A 22,270-nucleotide genomic window follows, 5' to 3' on the forward strand; every position below is an offset into this window, starting at 1 on the left:
ATGAAGACAACTTTCTCCACAGCTACTGACCCCGGACTAGTTCAGTATTAAAGGGGGATTTTTGAGAGGGTGAGCAGATCCTGTCCCTTCCAATGGAGCGCCATGAGCCAAAGGGCTTGGTTTGGGCTCATACTAATTAGCAAATACACCCCCAACGATGTCAGAAATTGTGCTTATTTCTATAAAAAATAAAATAAAATACTGAAAACAAAGGAGGGAGCAAAGGTAGGAATCAGAAGGAAACTTCAGCTCCCACTCCCTGTCCTCCTTGGGGCAACAAGTCTTTCATGCCATAGCTCCCACGTAACACAAGAGCAGGCAGCGGGAACCAAACACGAGCACCAGCATCTTGTAAAGCTTTGCACAAAAGGAACTGCTGGACCAAGCAGTTCTACTCCAGCAAGCAAAAAGCGGGAAGAACATCTAATTTAGGCCGCTTACAAAGGGAAGCTGGCATCAGGTGCAGCTTGTTGTATACCCCAGAAGGAACAGCTGATTTCATCTGCAACTTGGAAACTGTAAGTTTGTTTGCTGCTCTTCCTTGCAATGTGGCAAAGGAAAGCTCAGAGCCGTGTGCCGACCTTTGTAAAACGTCTGAAAAGAGCCAAAAAAATTCAAGACACTTTTGACAGGGAACTCTCCTGAGACCAACAGCTGCTCCATTTGCTCCCTCCAGCTTTGCCCCAGGCTGTGCAAGGAACACTGCTGGGTAATTAACACCAGAGCGGGGAGCATCATTACTGCCCCAACAAGCTCAGCATGCAGAGGGTGGCCCAGGCTAATCACTCCAGTCCCTGCTGCCCTTCAGTCTCCCAGTGCAGCGACAGGAAGCCAAGACACGCACAAAGGACAGTGATAAGGCTAAAGCTCAGGAGGTCAGGCAAGTCACCTCGGGAACATCGCATCCATCTTCTCCAAGGGCAATAAAAACAGAGGAGCAGGTGTGAGGCTACAGACCTGCAGGACTCGGAGCAGCTCAACTGGCTCCCATGAGTTTCCCAAAGTGCCACACCAGCTGAACGGAGAATAGGGTGCAATGGCTCCTTGGGCTGGGGGGCAAAGAGAGCTGTTGCAGTTTCAGGCTATATTTAAAGCAGGAGCACTGAATTACAGCATCTCTTGGAGCATCAACACTGCTTCTAGCCTGAAAAGACCAAGGCATCAGGCAAACCAAAGAACGTGGTCCTGAGACACGTAGAAGGCTGGCAATGAAATGCTTAGGGAATTAGATAATTTATCGACAAGCTGCAAAACACTTTTAACCAGTTTGGAAGTAAAAAATAACAATAATTCAAAAGACAAATGGAAAAATTCTGCCTAGAAAAGGAGCACACAGCGTGAGATCACAGGATTCAGCAGACTATAAAATAGGAAATGAGACTTACTCTTCTCCCCCTACAGCTACACAAAACCCTCCTACATAGATTACAGACGTGCTTGGCAATTGCCTTCCTCCTCCAGCCTCTCCCGATGTGGACAAGGCAGGATTGGTTGAAGCCTGAATGCAGAGAGGATATTAGATAAAACATCTTGCAAAGCCAAGTGTGAAATATTAACAACAGGAGGCAATGGCTTGCGTTCATATGCAAGATCACAAATGTGGTGCTTAGAGAGCCCGACATGTCCTTGCACACCGGAATCTCAAAGCGCTTGTGGAATGTTTCATTTAAAAACCTATTGAAGCCTACTGGAAAATTTCTATCAGCTCTGTTATTTGCTTTATCTCCTCTTACTTTGCTGTTTTTGTTCTGCAACACCAAGAAATTATGCATGAATGAAAAGGTTATTCCTTCCATTCATCTGGCCAGTTTTAAAACAATTTGTACTTGTAAAGCAGGCACTCTGAAAGCCTGTGTTTTTAACATGAAATTACCACAACCGTGCACACTGCATCCGAATTACTGAGTGCATTTGTACACACAGTTACCCAATTTGCACACAGAACCACAATAACCGGGCAGGCAAAATGGACATGCAGCTGTTCGGCTGAACAAAGCACTGCATCTGGCACTGGGCAGTTTTGGTTTTAGTAGGTGACAAAGGTGACAGTTCTGGACATGGCAGAGCTCCTTTTTATCCAGCACCCGTGGCACAGACAGCAGCACGGCTTGTTGCCTTTACCCTACCAAACCTCAAACTTGCCTTGGAATAAACTCTCCCATTCAACATCTACAGTAGGCTCAGCCCTTGTTTGTCCTGCAGTCCAAGCTGCCCACTAATGCCAACTGCAACAGGAGCTGTGTGATAAGGACACCACTACCAGCACCAACTACCAGGAATAACCACCTCTGCCATTTCAGTGCATAACTGAGACCTGCTGTCACAATCTGAAGAAAGATTAATGCTCCAGATATCCAACAAGCAGCTAAGGAGAAACATACAGAGAGGGAGCCTAAAACTGGCTTCTTCCATCTTTGCAAGGGCTTCTGTGATACAGGAACAGGGGAGGGATACAAAAAAAAGCTCTCTTGAAGCTGCATTACCTGTAGATTTTTCACCCAGATGGCAGCTGTGGCTCCGCAAACTGTGCTTCATCTTCAGTAGTTTCCCATCAACATCTCTCCTCGTCGTTTTTTTTCAGGCTCAGCTATCCAGGCTAATGATGAGGGCAACCGCAGCAACAAAACTACTCATGGGGACTGTGCAGCACCAAAGCAAAAGGACAGAATGGTGGGGCAGGCAGCTGAGACCCAATCCCCACACTTGGGGTCACCATGAAGTCTGCAGACATTCATCACTGAAATCCAACCTAGCGTGGCAGGACAGAGCAGGTTCCAACCTTACCGCTGCATGATGAACTGATTTCTGTCCTCAGAGACGGTGGGTTAGGCAAAGCAATACTGAAGTAGGATGATGTGCAAGAGGTATATTTTCAGCTTATAATCAAGCAGTCCCTCATCCAGAGGTGCTGCATGGCCTCAGAGTGCCACTTTGTCCTTGTTGGGCTGCAAAACAGCCGCAGTGCACCTGGCCAACATTAACCGGAGATGTTGCATTTATGATTTTATGGCTGATATTTTCCTCTACCCTCTATCAATTGAGTTCACCATCTGAACGATCGCATCTGTTTATGTTCCACAGACACCTGCGTATCTTGAGATGACAGCAACTCCCTGAATACTGTAATCAGTTATATCTCAACAGAGGAATTGCCAATTTGGTAAATAAAGCTCATTATAAAAGAGCGTGGAAATGTATTACGGTTGCCTAACAGAAAAAAATCGTCCAGTGCTGCCTGATAATCAGCCCTGGCATCAGAGGCCCCCCCCCAGTTTAGGGCAGCTGAAATAATGACATGCAAATTACTTATGGCCAAGGCAACATTAGATGGGGGCAAGAGGAAAATGAAGGAGAGACAAAATAGGTATTTTTCCTCTTTAGACCAATGACTATTTAGAATCTAGTCAGCAACAGGCCTTGCATCTTCACAGTCCCACATGCAGCATCAGAAGTCCTGCAGTACTGCAGAACACAGCTATCACAAGCAGATCCAGAAGCCAGCATGGCAGCGCCAGCAGAAACCCATCCAATGCTGCCACAAACAGACCTGAGGACACAAAGTATCCTACTTTGCTTTGGAAAAAACCCTCTTCCTTTGGAGGTATCAAGTTTGACCAGCACAGTGAAGAAGAGCTGGAATCTTTGTTAACAACAACAAGCAGGCAAAGATCCTTCTGAGGAAGAAGGCAGTTGTGGCATCTTGCTCTCATAAGGAAAGGAATTTTGTTGCTTTAATGAAGACGTGAAGCTCTGAATTGCTGCCCAAGAGCAGAACATAACATAGAAAACAACTCTCAGCTCCCCTCATTTATTTTCATAAACACTACAATTCAAATCTGACATGAGCTCCAAAAATCCACAACCACATTCTTCAGAACCCGTCAGACACAGCAAGGAGGACACGAGCAGCAGAAACTGCCAAGTGGAAGAGAGGCTCTAGGCAGAGAAAGGGAATGAAGTCACAAATAGACCTGTTCCTGTCTCCCTGACAGCTATATCCTCTGCACCTTACTCTGGCGGGATGAGAGTCAGAAGCAGAGTTCCTATTTGGCTCCGTGAGGAGAAGGCACACAAGCAAACACAAGGTCAAAGTGCACAGTGGACAGCAGAGGAGGAACTGCACACAACAGCTGGAGTAAAGAAAGACAGCCAGGGCTCTGCACACAGCAGGCAGGGTGTTTTTCAGTATGATTCACCAACACTGATTCTCTTTGGCCAGGACTTTGTGCTCTTCCAAGAACTTTCAAATAATCCAACCTCAGTCAGCCTGGGACCTAAAACAAGTTTTGTGATTTATAAACTGTGACTGGAAACGCTCCTATTCCCCATACTTGGTGGGAGTTTTCATTGGCACGGGTAGGAGGTAGGAAACAGCAATCTACAAACCCATGGAACTGAAAGTATCTCACAGCACACAGTGACCATTAAACACTTTATTATTTAGGAGAGAACCTCAGAAGGGAAGAAACGTGCCTGCTGGTGCAGCCAATCAGAGCATGCTAGGAACAGTTAATCCCAACAAGCTAGTCAGGGTTATTTCCGAGTACTTCAGACCCTTAATTCTGGAGCAAACGGACAAGGATAACTCTTGAAACTCAGACAGGGGTTGGTGAAACCAAAGCTAGCACAGGGTGAACCAGGGCTGTGTGGGGTATGCCTCCATGTGACAAGCTGTGCTGAGGTCAAGAATATTCTTTACATTCTATTACAATACAAACATGAAGCAACAGTGTTCCTCTCTCTTACGACCCTCTGCCTGGCTCCAAAAGCATCCACACAGACCAATGCATGCAGGCCGTTAGAAGAGGAATCATATCGTTGTCTTGGACCATGAAGGGCAGAAGGCACCAGTTTTGGTCAGCGTCTATCCAGAAGGATGCTGGGCCTTCCAGGGGCATCTGTGGTCCCTGTCCTCTGCTCTTTGGTGGCTGATGTTATCCAGAGTTAACTAAAAGCTCCTGGAAGAAAAAAAGGAGAGAGGAAAAGGCAGCATGTTAGTTACACAGCTGTTGACCTTGGACTATTTCTTTCAGAAACAAAGGAGTAATGCTGCCTGCGGCGAGAGACTACAAGTAAATCCCTCAGAAAACGTATCAGGTATTGCCTTCTGCAAAATGCCGTCAGACACTCGAGGGGACAGAGGACTGTGGAAGTGAGAACAGATCATGATTATCAAAAAGGCAAGGCTGATTCCATGAACAAGAATATAAGGTCGGCTGTAAATGATTAGGGCTTAAAAATCTGATGGCCTGCAGCAGGAGAGGGAGGCCACAGACCCAGCTGGGGTTCAAAGCAGCTGAGCAGCAGGAGTAAGCACAGCTCCACACTAAGCCTCAGCCCCAGCACGACATGGGAGCACTTGGATCAGCGGCTGCCAAACGCACACCAGTCATCCCAACGCCTGGAGCAGGACCAGCGTAAGAGGGGAAAGAAAACAAGAGAGCAATTCCAACACTACCCTACTAAGAACTTTCATCTTAAGATACAAGCCCTCCTCAAATGGAACGCAGAGCAGAGAGTACTAATCCACATTTATGGAACCCTTCTAAAGCCAACCACCAAAAGACAGCTGATCACCCAAACTGGGCCTGGACGTGTGCTTGGTTCGACCCCTTGTGTAGTTTTAGGAAGGAGACTGTGGTCCCTTGAATGTTCTGCTGCTTAACACTTGCAATATCGGCATGCTCAGACTACACTGACCACATACCTCCAAAGACAGCCCTGTCCCTAACAATGAACCGGAGGAGCTTCAATAGATTCAAGAATTAAGAGAAAATTGTTTGTCAAATTATTTAGACAAAGCTTAGCTGCAAATCTGACAAATGAACCATCAATATTACTTGACTGCCTCTAATTTCCCAGGTAATTTTTCTCACCATTAGTGACTTACTAATTTCACAACACATTTAAACAAATTCTAATAGCACTTACACAAAAACGCAACGAGCAAAACAGCAACAGCTCCCAATCAATTCTGCAATACAGTAATTTGCTGTATTCATACTGTAACACTTCAGTTAAGTGTCAAGGAACGCTATGCTTTGTGATAAAGCCAGCATTGTGACCGCTCTGCAGTTAAACCCCTACAGGAGACGCCAGAAACTTTTCTTCACAGCAATCTTAAAAACCTTGGTTGCACAATTTCATGTTCATAATCATAACGACATTCTTTCACTCGTCCAGGAGAAAACACAAACAGCCAGCACTTAACCTCAGTCAATTCCTCCCAGCCTGGCCCATCCACATTCCGAGGACACATCCAGCTGGAGGCTCACAAACACTCCTTGTGCAAAACCATCAGGTTCCATCTCACACCACATGACTAAGCTTTCCCAAAATCATTCGCAGCCATCACTGGGCCAAAAGCTGATGGGATGCCAACAGGCTAGACACCAATTTCCTGCTGTGCTGCTCACACCAAGGGAAGTTTCCGGGAACAAAAGATGAAGGTAACAGTGCTGTCAATCACTCCACACTGCTTCAAAAGAAAGAAACAAACAACAGGAAACAAGAGTACGGTCTCTGAACCTGTCCAGCCCCAAATCTTCTGGGGAACGCACTGTGCAGTGCAGGCATCATTAACACCAACAGCACTGGAGGTCAGAGGCAGAGATCAGAGCTCTCCTCCTCCAGCAGTTCCTGCAGAGCACCACCCAGCTGTAGCACACCTGCACGTGGAGACTCTGAGGGCCTCCAGGTCCGTTAGCAGTTGATGGAAGAAAACACTTGTCACCATATGCACAAAATTGTTTTCACCGCTCCTGAGCCGTCAGTTCATAAACCTGTGGCTAACTACTTAAAAGCACAGTTCCATTGATTTCATGCCTCACACGCTGTGTAATAGCGTGGAAGGACGCCACATCTCCAAGACTAACCCCACTCTTTGCTAAGCCAGCCGTTCACACCAGTGTTTCAACTCCAGCTAATACTGCAGCCCCGCAGATCCAGTCTTGGCACGCCCTGGGGTCCCTTCCAACCTGGAATCCTCCCTGCAAGATGCCCCAGGGCTGTTACAATGCTTACCTTACCTTGAACAGGAGGAGTCAGGAAGGGGAAGGATCAGCAGCCTTTTCTCTCCTGCACACTCTTAGCATTGCAGATGTACCAGCCAGGCTGCACAAGCAACAAGCCCAGGCAGTTCACAGCCACAAGCTGTTCCCACATGATGGGATCCTCCCCATTAACCAAGTTGAGGCTCAGCTTGAAGTTAAGTGATGCATCACAGAGTAACTGCCCTGCAGCCAGCTTTGGATGCTCTCTGCTGCAATCCTAGGTAAGAGCTCAGGATGCAAGCAGCCTTGCAGTGTGCAGCACTCACTCATGAATCAGGACGATGGTGGTGCCAGAGGGAGAACAGATTGCTCCGAGTGGTAGGTAGACACCAGGTTCTGATTTGAAAGACTCCAGACCAGTACTACCACCTACAAGAACTGTGCCTTCAGCATGGGGTTCAAGGCAATCCATCACAGCTGTGTCCCAGTGCAGGAGCTCAGCATCCTCTCCATGCTTTGGCTCCAGGTGGAACCTTTCTCCAAGAACTCCAGGCCTTGAGGAGCCTCTTCCCTCTGGGTTTGCCAGATGCAGTCAGGAAAGCCCCAGCTGGGCCAAGATGTATTTATTTAACCAGTCTTTAATCTCACAGGGATAAACCCTGCAAGTGTCCTCCAGTGAATACCTCACCTTAGTTCTAACACTCCTTCAAGCAGTCATCCCATGGTGCTCACACATCTGGGCTCCACGTAGCCATGAAGAAATCAGAGAGCAGATCCCCATGATAAATGAGTTGGTGCATTTGGAATGTCAGTGACAAAGTAGAAATTAATCTCCATAGTTCCCAGCTCTGTGCCATGCACAGGCAGTTTGCTCAAGCCCAGAAGACCTGTAGGCACACAGCAGACTTTGGTAACTTGACCAAGTCACTTCTTCATCTCTGTTCATCTGCAAAGAGCACTAACAAACTACAGAAATCCTCACCTGTCCTAAGACGGGTGTTCAAGGCCTTTCTGCTGGATAAGGCATTTGTTGTGGGGCTATTAGCACCCCAGAGCATTGCAAGGGACATTTGAGTCACTCCGGTTTGATGTATGCTGTAGGTATTTTTTGGTTATGTGCAATTTGTTCTGTTACATTCGGGGTATTGGCTGTTCTGTAGAGCAGCTGTGCTGACTAATGGATCGTAGCACTTCTGTGCCATACAGTTATTGCACAGAAAAGCCTCTCTGTCTCCCTCATCCTTCAGGAGTCCAACAGTTGCTGTCCTTGGGTTTGGAATACGACAGGGCCGGAATATGCCTGGCAGCAACAAAAAGCACTAATTCAAAATGCTATTAAAAGAGTTTTGTTGTCCCTCTTCTCCGTGCTGGTGTTAATAGCTTTGCAGAGCAGAGGAGCTCACCCGGTGACTTCTCAGCTGCTTCCTCGGATGGTGCCCTCAGAGCAGGGCAGCAGAACAGCACTTCCAGCAAACACCCGGGACGTGTTGCCAAACACATTGCCCTGCCAGAACACCGAGCTGTTTACCAGCACAACCGATCTGCAGCTATTCCGAGTCTCACCTGTTTGTTCATGCATTCTAACATTGATTTCCTCCAGACAATTGTTCTAAGTCAGAGAGAGCTCCCATCATTAGACTTGCTTCACAAGAAGCGCTTTGCCACTGACTGAGCAGCTCTGCAGTCCCCAAGCAGCCCCTGGCTGAGCTGGGAGCCCCGGACCCACAGCGGGGAGCAGGAGGTCACGCTCAGCTCTTTTCATCTGGGACACGTGCTGGAAAATGGTAGGGCCAGGAGGAACAAACAGGGCTCTGCAGAGGGTTGCCACTGAAAGGATGGCTGATTAATTAATTGGAGTGCAAACTGAGGACGGGCTTTGTTCAATCGATGTTAATTGCATTTAATCTTATTCTTGCCGTTAAGAAAAGCCATTGGGCCGGGTAGTGCCTGACACGCAGCTTCCACCCACACTTGGGAGGCGAGGCAGGAGGGGAAAAGTAATGGAAAGAAAGGAAATAACCCTTCCTCACCCCTTCTGCATCACTGCACAACTTCATTGGGTCTGTTCCATTATTTAAACAAGTTTTGTTTTCCAATAAAATTACACAGGAGCTCTAAAGGACAAAAATAAGACATGGAGCATTTCACCACTAGTTGTTCTGGCTCTCCTGGGTACAGGCTCAAAGCTTTCCTAACCCACAGAGCCGTGGCTATCCAGCTGCTGCAAAGGACTGAAATTAAGAAAATCACCTGCGTGAAGCAGTGCCTGCTCTGCGCCCCGGCTGCTCCCTGCACACCTGCAGCTGCTGCCTGCCTCTCCCATCAGCTCAGCCAGAGTATCTCTCAGCTTGCTGCTGACCACAGCTCCATGTGCCGAATGGCTCTGAACTCTGCCTTCCTCTAACAGAGAATCACAGAATCATTAAGGTCAGAAAAGATCCCTAAGATCACCAAGTCCAACCCCAACCCACCCACACGTGCCCACTGACCACAGCCCTCAGAGCCACACCTCTGCAATTCCTGAACACCTCCAAGGATGGTCACCCCAACCCTGTGCTGCAGTTTACTGGGGGGTTTCTTTATCCCTTGACAAGCATTAGAGCCACTGCCTCTCGCCAAGCAAAGAGGACATATCACAAGTGCCTGTGAAGGACTGGCTGAGCGTTAAGTGGTCTGAAATGGCTTTACTAGACTTGGTCAAGATTGCTTTAAAATCATTTCCCTTTAGGACTGTGACCTTCTTTCTTTACAGCCAGCATAATGACTCTACCTCAGGGGATGGTAATTGCATCCCGCTATCTATACACATCAGAAGGTAGAGGCTGCAAACACAGCACAGCACATTTCTGGAGCAAGCTGAAGGCAGGAATGCACAGGGGGAGGGGATAATGCTGGGCACCTCTCTGCCCCACAGCTAGAGTCACTCCAAGCATTCTGCAAGCTCACGGATTAGTCCCAGGAGGATCCAAAAGCAGAACAATGACAACTTGTACAAATACAGCTCTGGTTTTGTAAGGATTAAAATGAACCTCACCCAACTGTGAATATCCATTTCCAGAGCCAAAAGGAATGGAAAACCACTTACTGATGCAACAGAATTTCATTATTGCAAACCCTAAACCCACGACATCTGCAAAGTAAGGACAGCAGCAGTAAGAAGGTTGCTGGGGGACACTGACAGCAGGGTTTAACTGCTGCACCACCAAGCCCTGCTCTGAGCAACCTTTGTAAAACACAAACACAGAAAGGCAGCAGCTTCCACATACCCTCATTCCTGGTGGATAAAATGAACAAAATAATCCCAGAAGCCAAAAGATTTGGGATTAAGTTGTATATGTGACCTGTAATCTCCTATCGAAAGGAAGAAAGAGATGCAATAAATACAAAGCCATTCCAATATCTGGAATTAAATGAATTACAGAAATGGAAAGTACACGATGCAAGACGTTACAAAACAAGGCATCAAGGAAGGTGCAGGAATTGGAAACAAGCTGGCAAATGATCCCCGCAGACTACTGAGGAAAATTAACAGAGAGAGAAAGGATACAGTAACAATACTGACTGATGAACAGCGGTTTGGCGCATAAATTCAGGATGTCAAGCTTCTACTTAAATCCTGTTCTGGAACAAAAACCAGCAGACCCTACTGTTAAAAAGAACTGGAAGTACAAAGGCCAGCTATGCCAAGCCTCATTTCAGGACAGGCTTCCCCTGTGCATCCCTCCAGATTGAAGTTTCTGACTTTAATTATTCCTGGAGCACTGTGTATACAGGGATTCAGAGCAGGGATTACTAGCAGGATCCTTGTTATAAGCACCACTTCTCAAACAAATTACACTTCACTTGACGTCAGTAACATACACAAGAAAACAAATTAGATAAAGGCAGCAGGACGGCATGAAACAGATCCAGTGCAAGGAGATTTCACAAGGTCACCCAGAAAATTAAACACATGCTAAAGATAAACTTGTACAACATTTCCAACTCCTGGGTGCACTAAAGCTTGGTGTGACCCAGTCCCAGTGCATCCTCAGCAGGCTGGGGACTCCACGCAGCTCAGAGACCAAACCTAGATGAGGTAAGAGGAAAAGAATAAAGAAATGAGACACGGCAACCTCAGTTATCTCTGAACTCTGAGGGCTCATCCCAAGCCACACGCTGTCCCACAAGGATGGCCACCTGCTTGGAGCCTTGGCTGCTGCAGCTGCATGTCCGCATGTAGTTATAGTTCACTGCTGCCCATCCCAGCCCCACACACCCAGCACAGCAAGGCAGGCAGAGGCAACCTCTCCCGATATCCTTCTTCTGTGCCTAATTCTATTTCAGCTCAGTGATACAGTGAGATTCCACGCAGAAGTGTTATGAGCTTGACTGGCTTTATTTGTTTAACAGTTCACGTTTTCATTAAGCTGTTGCTATTCGGCAGCCAGTAATTTTATTTGTGTGATAGCCATCTTTATCTCACCTATACGGGCGTAGATGTCACTCACCCTTTTTTTTTCAGGCAGAAGAGGCAAAAACGAGTGGGACGGAGCAGAGGGAAGACTGTAACTCCACACCAACTGGTGTGAGATGTACGTCTGCCTGTTTTTGTGATACCCAAAAAGAGCAGGGCCATGGTACAGACCCTACAGGTCAATTAAATCAGAAAACATACAGGGAGCCTACCTCAACTGCTTGCATGCCATCCAGAAACTGAGGTATCTTTGAGTCGAATCAGCCCCCTTGGACACGCCGCTGCCATTCTTCTGCAGCATCTGAGCACTGCTGAATGGGTGCTTATGGTATCTGACCATCAGATTTTTAAGAATTAATTACATGCCTAGCTCGTGCCAATCTCTCCAAGTATTTTGTAATAGCCGGTTCCAGGAACTGCAAGATCTGATTCAACCGCAAGGGAAAAAAAAAGGTTGGTTGTTCGGCCTGCACCAAAGGCCAGTTAGACCATCCACCAAGGTCAGGCAAGAAGACGGAGAACTAACAGACATGAGGTGTCAGTGGCCTGTGCAGAGACAGCCAAATGACTCAACCATGCCTCGTAGACAGAGATTCCAGGAGGCACCCAACAAACCCCAAGTATTTCACCCTGCCACTCCCCTTGTCAGCACCAAGGAGCCGAGACACGCAGAAGCCTCAATGCTGCGTGGGCACAAGGCAGGGAACTGCAGCTCAGCATTTCTCGAGCTCCTTCCTGTCCCTCTCCCTCTTCAGAAGGTGCCCTGGTAGAATGCCAGATGCTGGAATAAGCCACAAAAGCCTCCTAAATAATGATCTCCCATCTCCTCCACTGTGGATTTATAGTCCTGCATCTGTGTCAGGACAGACACCTGCTTCCATCTGTCTAAAACACATCCTTTACAAACAGCGCCCGAGGTGGAATGTTTAACTGGAGCTTTTTATAACGTATTAAAAGACTGGGAAAGAAAATGACAGTTTCTAAGTGTGCCGCTTGCTCTTCTTGTGGACGCTGTTTAAGTGGAGGGGGAGCTGGTTGGGCTTCTTTAGGCCTTTTTTTTTAATATGACAAATGATGCTGGTCCCCATCCTGTAATTTCCCTCACTGTGCTGCATGTCTGTTTATGATAGATACCAGCACAGCTTCTTAGGTGTCCGTTTATCTGCTAGAAAAGTATTGTCTGTTTGGAAGCAACTCATCCTAACAGAGCAGCCCCAGAGGGGGAGACAGAAAAAGGAGGGGGGAAGAGAGACGAGGGGGCTGTCAGCTGGGAATCCATCCATGCTTCTGCTGCAAAGGATCTGGCAGAAAGCAAGTACTGTATTTAGTTTTAGCTACATCCTCTCTTCCCACCTCCTAGACCATTCTTTTCTAGTGTCACTCAACACCTCTTTGCATCTTCTTCCCACAGAGCCCTTATCATTAACATACGTTTCGGTTCAGACTTGCAACCTGTGGAAACAAAGCAAACCCACAGCTTTCTTCCATGGGTCTGCGCCAGCACAGCGGAACCTCAGGTCCAAACCTGAACAGTCAATAGGGTAAAGCAGGCAACACTTAAATGGAAATAAAAAAACAACACAAAAAACATAAAGGAAATTAAAAAGAGAGAGAGAAGGGAAAAAAAAAAATACAGTGCAATCCATGTGTGTTTATATTCTATGTTAGAAGAGGCTTTAACAGGAACTTGTCCAATTTCTGTAACCAGGATTACAACTAACTCGGATGCTTTATTCCCCTGAGCTGAATTTCTCTCCTCACCAAATGGCCAATAGAGAAAGGAACTCACAAATTCCCGTGACATCAGTAACTTCTCATCACTCTTGGAGAAACAGAGGCCAGGACAGATTCATTAATCCAGCCAAATGAGTCTGTGAAGCAGTCTGGCTGCTGGAATCCCCATTGTGCTCTACACAAGAACCAGCACCCTGCAATCTTGGTCCCAGCATATCCTAAGCCATCCTTGCCTGGCACAAGAGAAGCAACAAACCAGAACTCAGGTCTTTTAAAATGGAAAACTACAGTCATCGACCACAGCTGCCCCAGCCAGGTAAACCAGCACCTTTACAAAGCAATCTTAGCAACTTCAAGCTTTAAAATTTCCACCATTTCACTCATTCCATCCTTCATACGAAAACAGCAAGGTCACATCTGGAGGGCACTGCTGATTCACAAACAACTGCACAACCTGTCTGAGCAGGGCACAGCCCAGCAGCTCCATATTGCCAGGGTTAGCCTGCTGTGATACCTAATGAGCAAGGGCAGAGCTGGCATTGAGATCTCATTGCTATTCTGCAGCCTAGGCATGTCCAGAGAGGATGTTCCTCTGCCTCTGGTCCAGACAGATGTATGTACACACGGAGCTTTCTTTAAGACACTTCAGTTAAAGAACTGTTAGAGCTGAACCTAAATTAAAGACCTGACTTCTAATAAAAGAAAGTCTTTCTTTAAATTTCAGCGTTTTTGCGTTCTTTTTTTAATCTCTACAAACAGGGTTGGTTTCTGTGTATGTTTGCTTTGAAAACAATGACATTCCACCTGTTAGATGGTATCAGTCAGATGAGTTTACATTGTGTGCAGTGGGTGTCATCGCCGCCTGACTTAGAACTGAGGCTTACATCCAGAATTCAAGTACTACAGTGTCAGGAGATGCCATGCAGCAGAGAGCACTGGCTGCTCGCAGCCTGCAGATACATCCTCACACACCTGCAGCCTCCAGGTTTCCCCAGCATCCTCCCTGGGTGATGCTGACCAACAGCCTCCAAGCACAACAATCTGGATGGCACAGACTGAACCCAGCTCCGCCGCCTTCCTGCCTTCACCTTCCATCAGCCTGCAAAGGAGATATCGGCACGCAAATACACTCAGCCCCCCAGCACGAGGGGACAGGCCAGCAGCTCAGTTTGCATCAAGCTGCTCCATTTGTCCCACTCTGAGTGCAGTGTTTGAGCAGCCAACCCGCTCCCCTTTCATCTGCTCTGCAGTAGCCATTTCTCCAGAGCTGCCCGTCATTTCCTCATCAAGCAGTAAAAACGGAGGATCGCTAGAGACACGACTCAGCCTTGCTGAGATTTCACTCTCTCAGTGGGTTGTAAATGCCCCTATAATGTTGGCTTTTTTAATCTTGTGTTATTATTACCCGCGGCTGCCATTCAGTCTGCAGAGAATAAAGCGCCAAGGCTTTCAGGGCCGCACAATGGCTCTGTGCATTTGCCAGCAGTTGGACAAACAATACCTCTGTGTTTCAGCTTTATTGGAAACCTTGCTGTTGTGGGAGTCCGGCTGCGTGCGTCCCCCCGTCAGGCAGCGCGGAGGTGTGAGTGTGTGCCCACCGACCCAGCTGCCATCCCAGCAGCACGTGCATCTGCAGCTGCCAGGGAAATGAGCACAGAAGTGCTTCTGCCCAGAGACAAAGGTAAGGGCTGAGACGCACAGAGAAGCCAGGCAGCCTCCTACAGATCAGCCCAGGGGTACGGAGCCGAACCGGCCTCCTCCATGAACAACTACGCTCAGTGTAAGCGGCGTTGCCAGCTCGAGTAAAAGCCTGATGACATATGACATAACCACGAAAATGTCAAAGCAATGGCCCAGAATCGTGTTCTTACATGAATTCTTGGCTTCTGTTGAAAGCTGAAGAGTCTGAGATCCTCGGGCTTGCAAGGAAAGCTTGAAAAGTGGAACGACTGGAAAAAAAAAGTGCAAATTAAAAAGTAATCGAGATGTGAACAAATGCAGGGCGGGCTCCTGTGACACGAGGAGACCAATCAGTACTGCTTGCAGGGGACACCGCAGAGCTGCAGGCACCCCCTCACTCACAAACCGAGCCCTGCTGCACAGCCTCAAAACCTGAGAGAGAAGTCAGAAACTCTCCTCAGAACCACAGAGCTGACATAAGAAATGCCCCGGGGTTATCTCACTTGCCTTCTGGGTTTAAGCACCTGAGTCACATTCTCGTACCGGCACCTTCTAAGCAGGAGGGTTTAATTTCTATATACATTTTTTACATTTGTTTTTAATTTTTAAACAGAACTAAAACTGTCGCGTACTTGTAAAACTTCAGGAACAACTGCACAAAACTAGGGCAGCAGAAAACATGCCAAATACTTCAAGGCTTGGCATCAGAGAGTGCTTGCCTGCCTCTGTGGCAGGAGGAGTGTAGGTCTGTCTCAGCCAATGTTTCTGAGTAAGAATGCCTAATCCCGATAGCCCGTGCACATACAGAGCACCTAGACTTACTGTCAGCTCTCTAGGAAAAGACCTTGACATTCTGCATTAAAGCCAATCTCCCCTGAATATCAACATAAGATTAAAACAAAAAAACAAAAAACCTGGGCGATCTGAAAAATGTAGGAACTGGGAGCTGCCTTCAGTAGGAATTAAAGCTGAAATGGGAGAGGCGGTGAGATGGGCACAAGGCAAGGAATGGAGCTGGAACAGCAAAGCACTGGATTCCAGGCTTTCCAGATCCGTGTCTGCAGCTGGCCCACGTCCCTGTCCCCTTCTGCACGCTAAAGGAAGAGACATCTTCAATGTGAGGAAATGGAGGCTTTGCTATCTTAAACAAAATAAATGAAAGGTGAATGGTTTCAGAGTGCACTGTAATATTGTTGAGATATGATGCACTCTGTGTGCCAGGAGAGCTGAACTGCAGCCCACACCCCGAGCCCTGGCTTGGCACTGATGGGGCTCACCTGGGAAGGGAAGCTCCCCTCTGCAGGGAGAGCAGGACTGCAAAGTTCTCTTCCAAAAATGTGTAACAAGGTTCCCAGAGAGCCTGCAGAAGTGTCAGAGAGACAGACACCATTATCCCTTCCCAGGCTGAAAGCAGATTAGGACTAACACAGCAGCAGCACCAGGAGCTTATCAGCAGCTGGGCTGAGGTTGTGCTACCTGCCTGCACTGCAGCCCTGCCATTACCACCTCCCATTCCCACACAAGCCCAGTGTCCGGGTGCTTTGAAGCACGAACCAACAAGACAGGCAGGTGAAGCTGCACTCTGCTCAGCTGTCTGAGACAGCAGCACGAATACCTCCACCTCACCTCTCATCCATGGCATTTCTGAGACATCCGTTCAACCTCAACCCTCCAAACCACAGAAGTAATATCTGCCCAACTAGAGCTGGGCAAACAAACACGAGTTAAATGACTGCTCAAGGTCGCCCAAGGACTTACAAGACAGCTACAGGCATGTCTAGCAAGTGGATTACTCTCCCCTTTTGAAAAGCAGGCGGGCGCGCACCGGGACTGAGCCTGCTTAGCCAGGTGTGGAGCCTGCTGTGCTCAGCACAGCTCTGCTGAGCAGCACCGCCTCCTGCTGCCTGCACAGAAATCAAGCCTTTATAGCAAAACTCATTCAAACAGATGCAAACAGGGATGGGGGGGATTGCATCTGGGCCAAGCTACCGCAATCTATATGTCCTATTTGTCTGTTAGTTATTAAATTACCCACAAAACATCAACAGCTCGAGCCTCTCCGAGGGGCAGAGATTAACCAAGAATCGCTGTGTGGAAGCGCTGCCCATCTCCAGTGAGATCAGCTTCACCGTGAGCAGAGGGCACCTGGGAACAAAGGTGAGAGCTCTCCCATGGTACAGAAAGGAGGGGAAATGCTGCTGCAGGGAGGAGGGGATTTGCAAAGCAAGAATCTGTCAGAAGAGGCTTCAAACACACACCGCACAGCACAGACTTTTATCAAGCACACATTGCTGGAGCACTGCAAGCTGCACTTCTGTCCAAGCACTAATGCAAATGAGATTTGTAGTGAGAGACAATGACGCCGGTAAGTAAATATTAATTTAACAATGCAGTTGACAAAGCCTCAGCTGATCTATAAATAGCCGTGTTGGTAGCAGGTGATGCTGAAGGCAGCTATCCCGGCTCCTCTTCCCACAATCCCCCGTGCCATCTTGTTTTTATTGACCCCGGAGACGCATGGCATGCAGCTTGCTTCTTGCTGCTACCTGCAGAGGAGGTAGGAACACTTGACAACACAATACATATTTATCAAGGCCCTTACAAGATGAGGATCCTGCGGCACTGCGCTCACAATGGCTCCCAGAGCTCAATTAAAACAGAGCAAAAGGTTTAAAAAAAAAAGAGAAAAAAAACCCCGCAGCCTTGCTTTCAGGCAGGAGGTGGTTGGGAGCTGGGAACCATCGGGCACTTGGGGAAGGACTGACAAAGCCCCAGTGTCAGGCTGTGTCAGCCTGTATTTACACTGCTACCTTGGCAAAATGCTTCTGCGGTGCCCACAGTCACTGAAGGTGATGCTGCCCTCACTGCTCACTTGCTATCACAGAAACAAAGATGTCAAAATCCTGATCTCTTTTCCTCAGCTATATTTCACCTGGAATTATTTTTCTATAATGCATAATAAGTCTCATAGCTCATTATCCTCCCATCGGGCTGCACACACAGGAATTCCTTCTTTCACACTGAGCTTATGGCCAGCAGGCAGGAATATGCCGTCCTGCTAAATCTGCTCTGGCATTTGCATCAGTACAACAGAATCACCTGAACCGTGGTATGGCCGGCATCCATGGAAACCATGTGAATCACAGTGTTCTAGGCTACTCACATGGGTCTGTATATACTCTCCAGAAGTCTTCTAAAGTTTCAGCCTTCCCCTCACTGCAAAGAACAGTGACAACACACTTGATGGGCTGGGCTTATAAAAAAGGCAGCTTGAATCAGAAGAACAGAATGGACTTTGTTAAGCTCCCCTCCCACTTGTTTCAAGTTTCTAAAGAAACCCTCTGAACACAGTTAGTCACTATGTAGCTACTTATACAGCTAAGGAAAGGACAGGGACAACAAAAAGAAAACACAATTGACACTATTTTGCCATACGGTCCATCATATTCTTACAGCCTGTACAGCAGCAGGCTCTAAAACTTAACCCAACAGGGACCCTCCTGTGCCAGGCAGTGCATTCAGCCAGGCAAGAGGCCAGCACAGTCACGGGCACTCATAGAGCAAACCAGAGCTGTGCTGCCTGGGGCTGCAGATCCACATCCCCTCATCCCATCCTCACCCCCACCAGGTGGCACTTCTAGGTCCCTCTCTAGAAGATGATGGTCCTGTGGATGTAAGGCTTTCCACGCAGCAAGCTTTGGATGGCATACTGTTCCTTCATTCATCTCAATAACCAACATTTATAATGCGCTTAAAAACCTTTTTAAACAAAGGGTTATGCTGCTATTTCTTTGATTGCAGCCCTGTGATGGCCTCACAGTCAGGCTTTTATGACCATCAGGGATTGTGAAAATTTCATTTCCTCAATAAAGTACACTTAGTAAACTCTCCCTTTCAAATGGAGTCACTTTTGTGTTCCATTATTTATGGAAATAGGATAGACAAGTTTGGTTTAGCAGAACAGAAACTTAAAATAAAGCCACGTTGAGAAACTCTGCAGAATTTAGCAAGAGAAGCACGACACGCTGCCAAATTGATGATAAATAAAGAAATGAGTCATTCTCATTAATCAACTAGATAAAGACTAGTGTAGTAATAGATTTGCAATCATCTTCACTGTATTATTTACTCTAATAAAACTTTTATAAATCTAATAGCAATAGATGTAAGCAGCGCCAAGGAGAAACTAAAACATTTAAATGGTTCAGAAAATGGAAGATGCTGCAGCAAGGCTGCAGAACAGCCTTCCCAGGAGAAACCCAGGCAGATGCTGACTCCTCTGTCTATGATGCAAAGCCACAGATAAACCTGCAGTGCTAAATGACCCAGCAGGAGCTTGCTATAATCCTCAAACCTCTACGTGTGCCATACTCAGTAGCTCTTGCAAAGTCACTGCTTCTTTCTTCTCCACCATCTCCAGCTCGTACCACCACATCCAGTATACCCAGGTCCTTCATTTCAGAGCCCAGCTATAGCTGTAATCCAGGAGCTCCTACAAATCAAGAACTGCAGAAAAAGTTTAACTAACTTTGGCTCTCTCAAAGTGCATTTCAAGCAACAAGAGCACAGATGAAACCCAACTTATCCAGAGTAATTCATTCTTCACGCTTGTTTAAGCACGGTCGCTCACCGAAGACAGGCTGGCAGCCTTCTCTCTAGGCTGCAGGCTGCTGTGCTGCTAGGAGCCGCGCTGAGACAAGTCCACATCACACGTCAGTGGAGATGGACTGCACCCTTCAGCTCGGGGATGGAAAGATCAAACTGCTAGATAGGCTCTCCTCCTTGCTGGGTACCCTGATTTTTATCAACGGGAAAAGCCAATTAAAGTTGATAAAGACACATCCTCTGCTGATTTTGCCTTGCTGCCCACTGCTCAGTGCTGGTATAATGGATAATGTTCAGCCTGTGGGTGTATTTTCTAAGATCTGTCAGTTCTGACAGCATTTTGGCACCTGGATAACTGAAGATTTATACCAAGGGTCCAGGAACGCACCATTTCTCAGTAGTTGATGGGTACATTTTTCAGCAGGGCTTCCCTAATTAAAGGGCTAGAAAGAGATGGGATCAGATTGATAGGTTTCGCAGTCAGATGTTTTATGCTTAGTTTGATAAATTATAAATCACCTTTTGAAACTTTCTGAACACGTGAAGAAACCATGCGAGAGAAACCACAGCAATGCGTTCAAAAACGCCACAACACAGGTACTCAAAGCTCAAATCCCACCTCTGTCCCTATGGCAAAACCCTTAGGGATGCATTGAAGAAAAGCAACGCTTATTGGAAAAGCAAAGAAGGAAATCAAGAATGAAAACCAAGGCACTGAAGTCTGGCACAAAGAGGACAGTCGTGAGCTCCTTGCTCTCAGGGCCTCCTTCAGAGCAAGGTACCATTAAAGATGTGCAGAAGACAGACACGAAATGGCCATCTGGGCTGGGGGAAAAAATGTTTGCTTGTAATTTAAAACATGAAACCAAAGAAATACAATGCAGAGCAAACAGGAATGTGGAAAGCACTTCCCAGGCAAGGAGAGGTTAAAACAATTATTTGAACAGCTGGGAAAATTAAAATGGTAAAATAATAGCTACCCTTCAAAATTCTACAGATGCGGAGAGACTCTTCAATGAATAACTGATAAAGGGGAAAAAAACATTTTAAAAGAGAAACTGTTTCATGCATGAAGGTCATACAAGCAACAGCTCCTGCTAAGTACCTGGATTTTCTGACTTGGCAAGAGATGAAGCAGGGGGCTAAGGCAGCCTTTCACACCTAGAGAGCCAGGGTCAAACCCTTAATAATTCTAACTGCAGCCCAAGCAAGGTCATATGCCAGAATTGTAGCAGCTTGTTTGCTTTCCCAGGGAGCTCTCCTAGCTCTGGCACGGCCTCCACAGGTGCAGCAACAGTGGCAACCTTAGAGGAAACAGCTCAGGCAGTTTTGCCACCAGAGCTCCCCCAGTGCAAACCTGCTCTGGAAAGAATGTGGAGGTGTGTCATTTTTCAGAAGAACCGACAGTGTGTAAAGAGCAGCCTCACTGATGAGAAATGGTGTAAGAGAAAGCATAGCAGCAAATCAGGCTTGCAGTGTGGGGTACACGGTGCTGCGTGTGAGGACAGGGCACACAGACATGTGCAAGAAGCTGGAAGGAGCTGAAAGAGCAGAGCTGGGGAAGGTCTGTCCTGGTAAGCAGCGAGCCCTCTTTCTCTGCTAGCTATTTTAAGACACGAAACCAAAAACTTACAGAAAGGAGAGGAAAAAATGACAACTGAGTTATGTAGCACTGCAGAGGAGAAATCGGCTGCACGGTGCCAACTCTTGTTTCCATTCCCCACCCACTTCAAATGCACAACCTCTCCCACAAATACTGAGCAAACTGTTACAGGGACAGTAACTGAACATACCTCACTGGAATCCAAGAAACATGAATCCTTGGGGGGAAAAAAGGCAGAACCGGAACAGAAGGCCAAACCCATCCACCCCAGCAGTCAATTCTTCTATCATTCACGCATATCATTTCAGTAATGTAAGCCAGTCTCCAACTGCAGAGACTTAACTACTACTTTTTGTTTGAGTAGAAGGGAAACAAAACACATGCTGAGATGCTACAGGAAGACTTTCTTCCTCCAGTCCAAGAGGTTTCTTAGTCCAATTTTATTTGAGCAGCTCTGGAGAACTGTGAAGTAGCTTCCTCAATCTGCTTATTTCTTCTCTGTCCAGAGCAGAGTCTAAAGCAGACCCTATTATTAACCTACTCTAAGCACAGTCACTGTATTTCTCCAGCTGACAATCACCTGGTATTGAGTCCTGAAGCTGTCAAGGTATCTCCTCTGATGGGTTAGGCACCTCAGCAGTCAAAGATACTAAAAGAGAATACGAAAAGGATGAGCTTGCAGCCACTCCCACACTTCTGGCTGATATAACCTTGAACACTCTCAGCTAGCCAAACCAAATTTGACCACTTGAACAACCACAAGTAAACCAAAGTAGACTGTGACCCAAGAAATAACAAGGCTGCCAGCAGGCTTCCAGCAGAGGTCTTAGCCTTCCCTTGGTCCTGAAGGACCCAGACATTTTTACAGAAGTCAGGACCCTGCTACTCTGCCAAACCACAGGTATTTAAACCAAACTATAATTACAGCTGCAGCTTCAATTCAATAGGATACCTCTCACTTCCAATCCTAACTTGATGCTGGGAGCTGCTGAACTGTGTCACAGCATTGCGTAGGGCTGCACAGCAGAGCCATTTAGGTGATAAACCAGCTGGACATATGGCTTGCCTTAGTAGAGTTGCTACTCATTCTGCAAAACCATCAAATCCATCTCTTGTACCTTGCCATGACAGTGGTTGTGATAGCAACATGGAACAGGGATACCCTGGCTTGTCTCCTCACCATAAGGGCATGACGATCAG

The 22,270-nt window shown here is 47.1% G+C and overlaps 1 protein-coding gene across 8 annotated transcripts in view; it reads right to left on the reverse strand.

Annotated features, from left to right (window-relative positions):
• Nucleotides 1–3,794: 3,794 nt before the first annotated feature.
• The window catches only part of CHCHD6 (coiled-coil-helix-coiled-coil-helix domain containing 6), a 100,575-nt gene continuing 82,099 nt past the window's right edge, over nucleotides 3,795–22,270 (reverse strand). For 3 of the 8 annotated variants that reach the window (XM_072347316.1, XM_072347315.1, XM_072347313.1), the window contains one exon: nucleotides 3,795–4,958. In XM_072347316.1, coding sequence (XP_072203417.1) covers nucleotides 4,935–4,958 — 24 coding nt within the window. In that variant the 3' untranslated portion in view covers nucleotides 3,795–4,934. Of the gene's footprint in view, nucleotides 4,959–15,053; nucleotides 15,132–22,270 lie in introns of all 8 variants that reach the window. The other 5 variants (XR_011905120.1, XR_011905119.1, XM_072347314.1 and 2 more) reach the window with 3 other exon arrangements.

This window comes from Excalfactoria chinensis, chromosome 12 (assembly GCF_039878825.1).
Source record: "Excalfactoria chinensis isolate bCotChi1 chromosome 12, bCotChi1.hap2, whole genome shotgun sequence".
NCBI classification, from domain to species: domain Eukaryota; kingdom Metazoa; phylum Chordata; class Aves; order Galliformes; family Phasianidae; genus Excalfactoria; species Excalfactoria chinensis.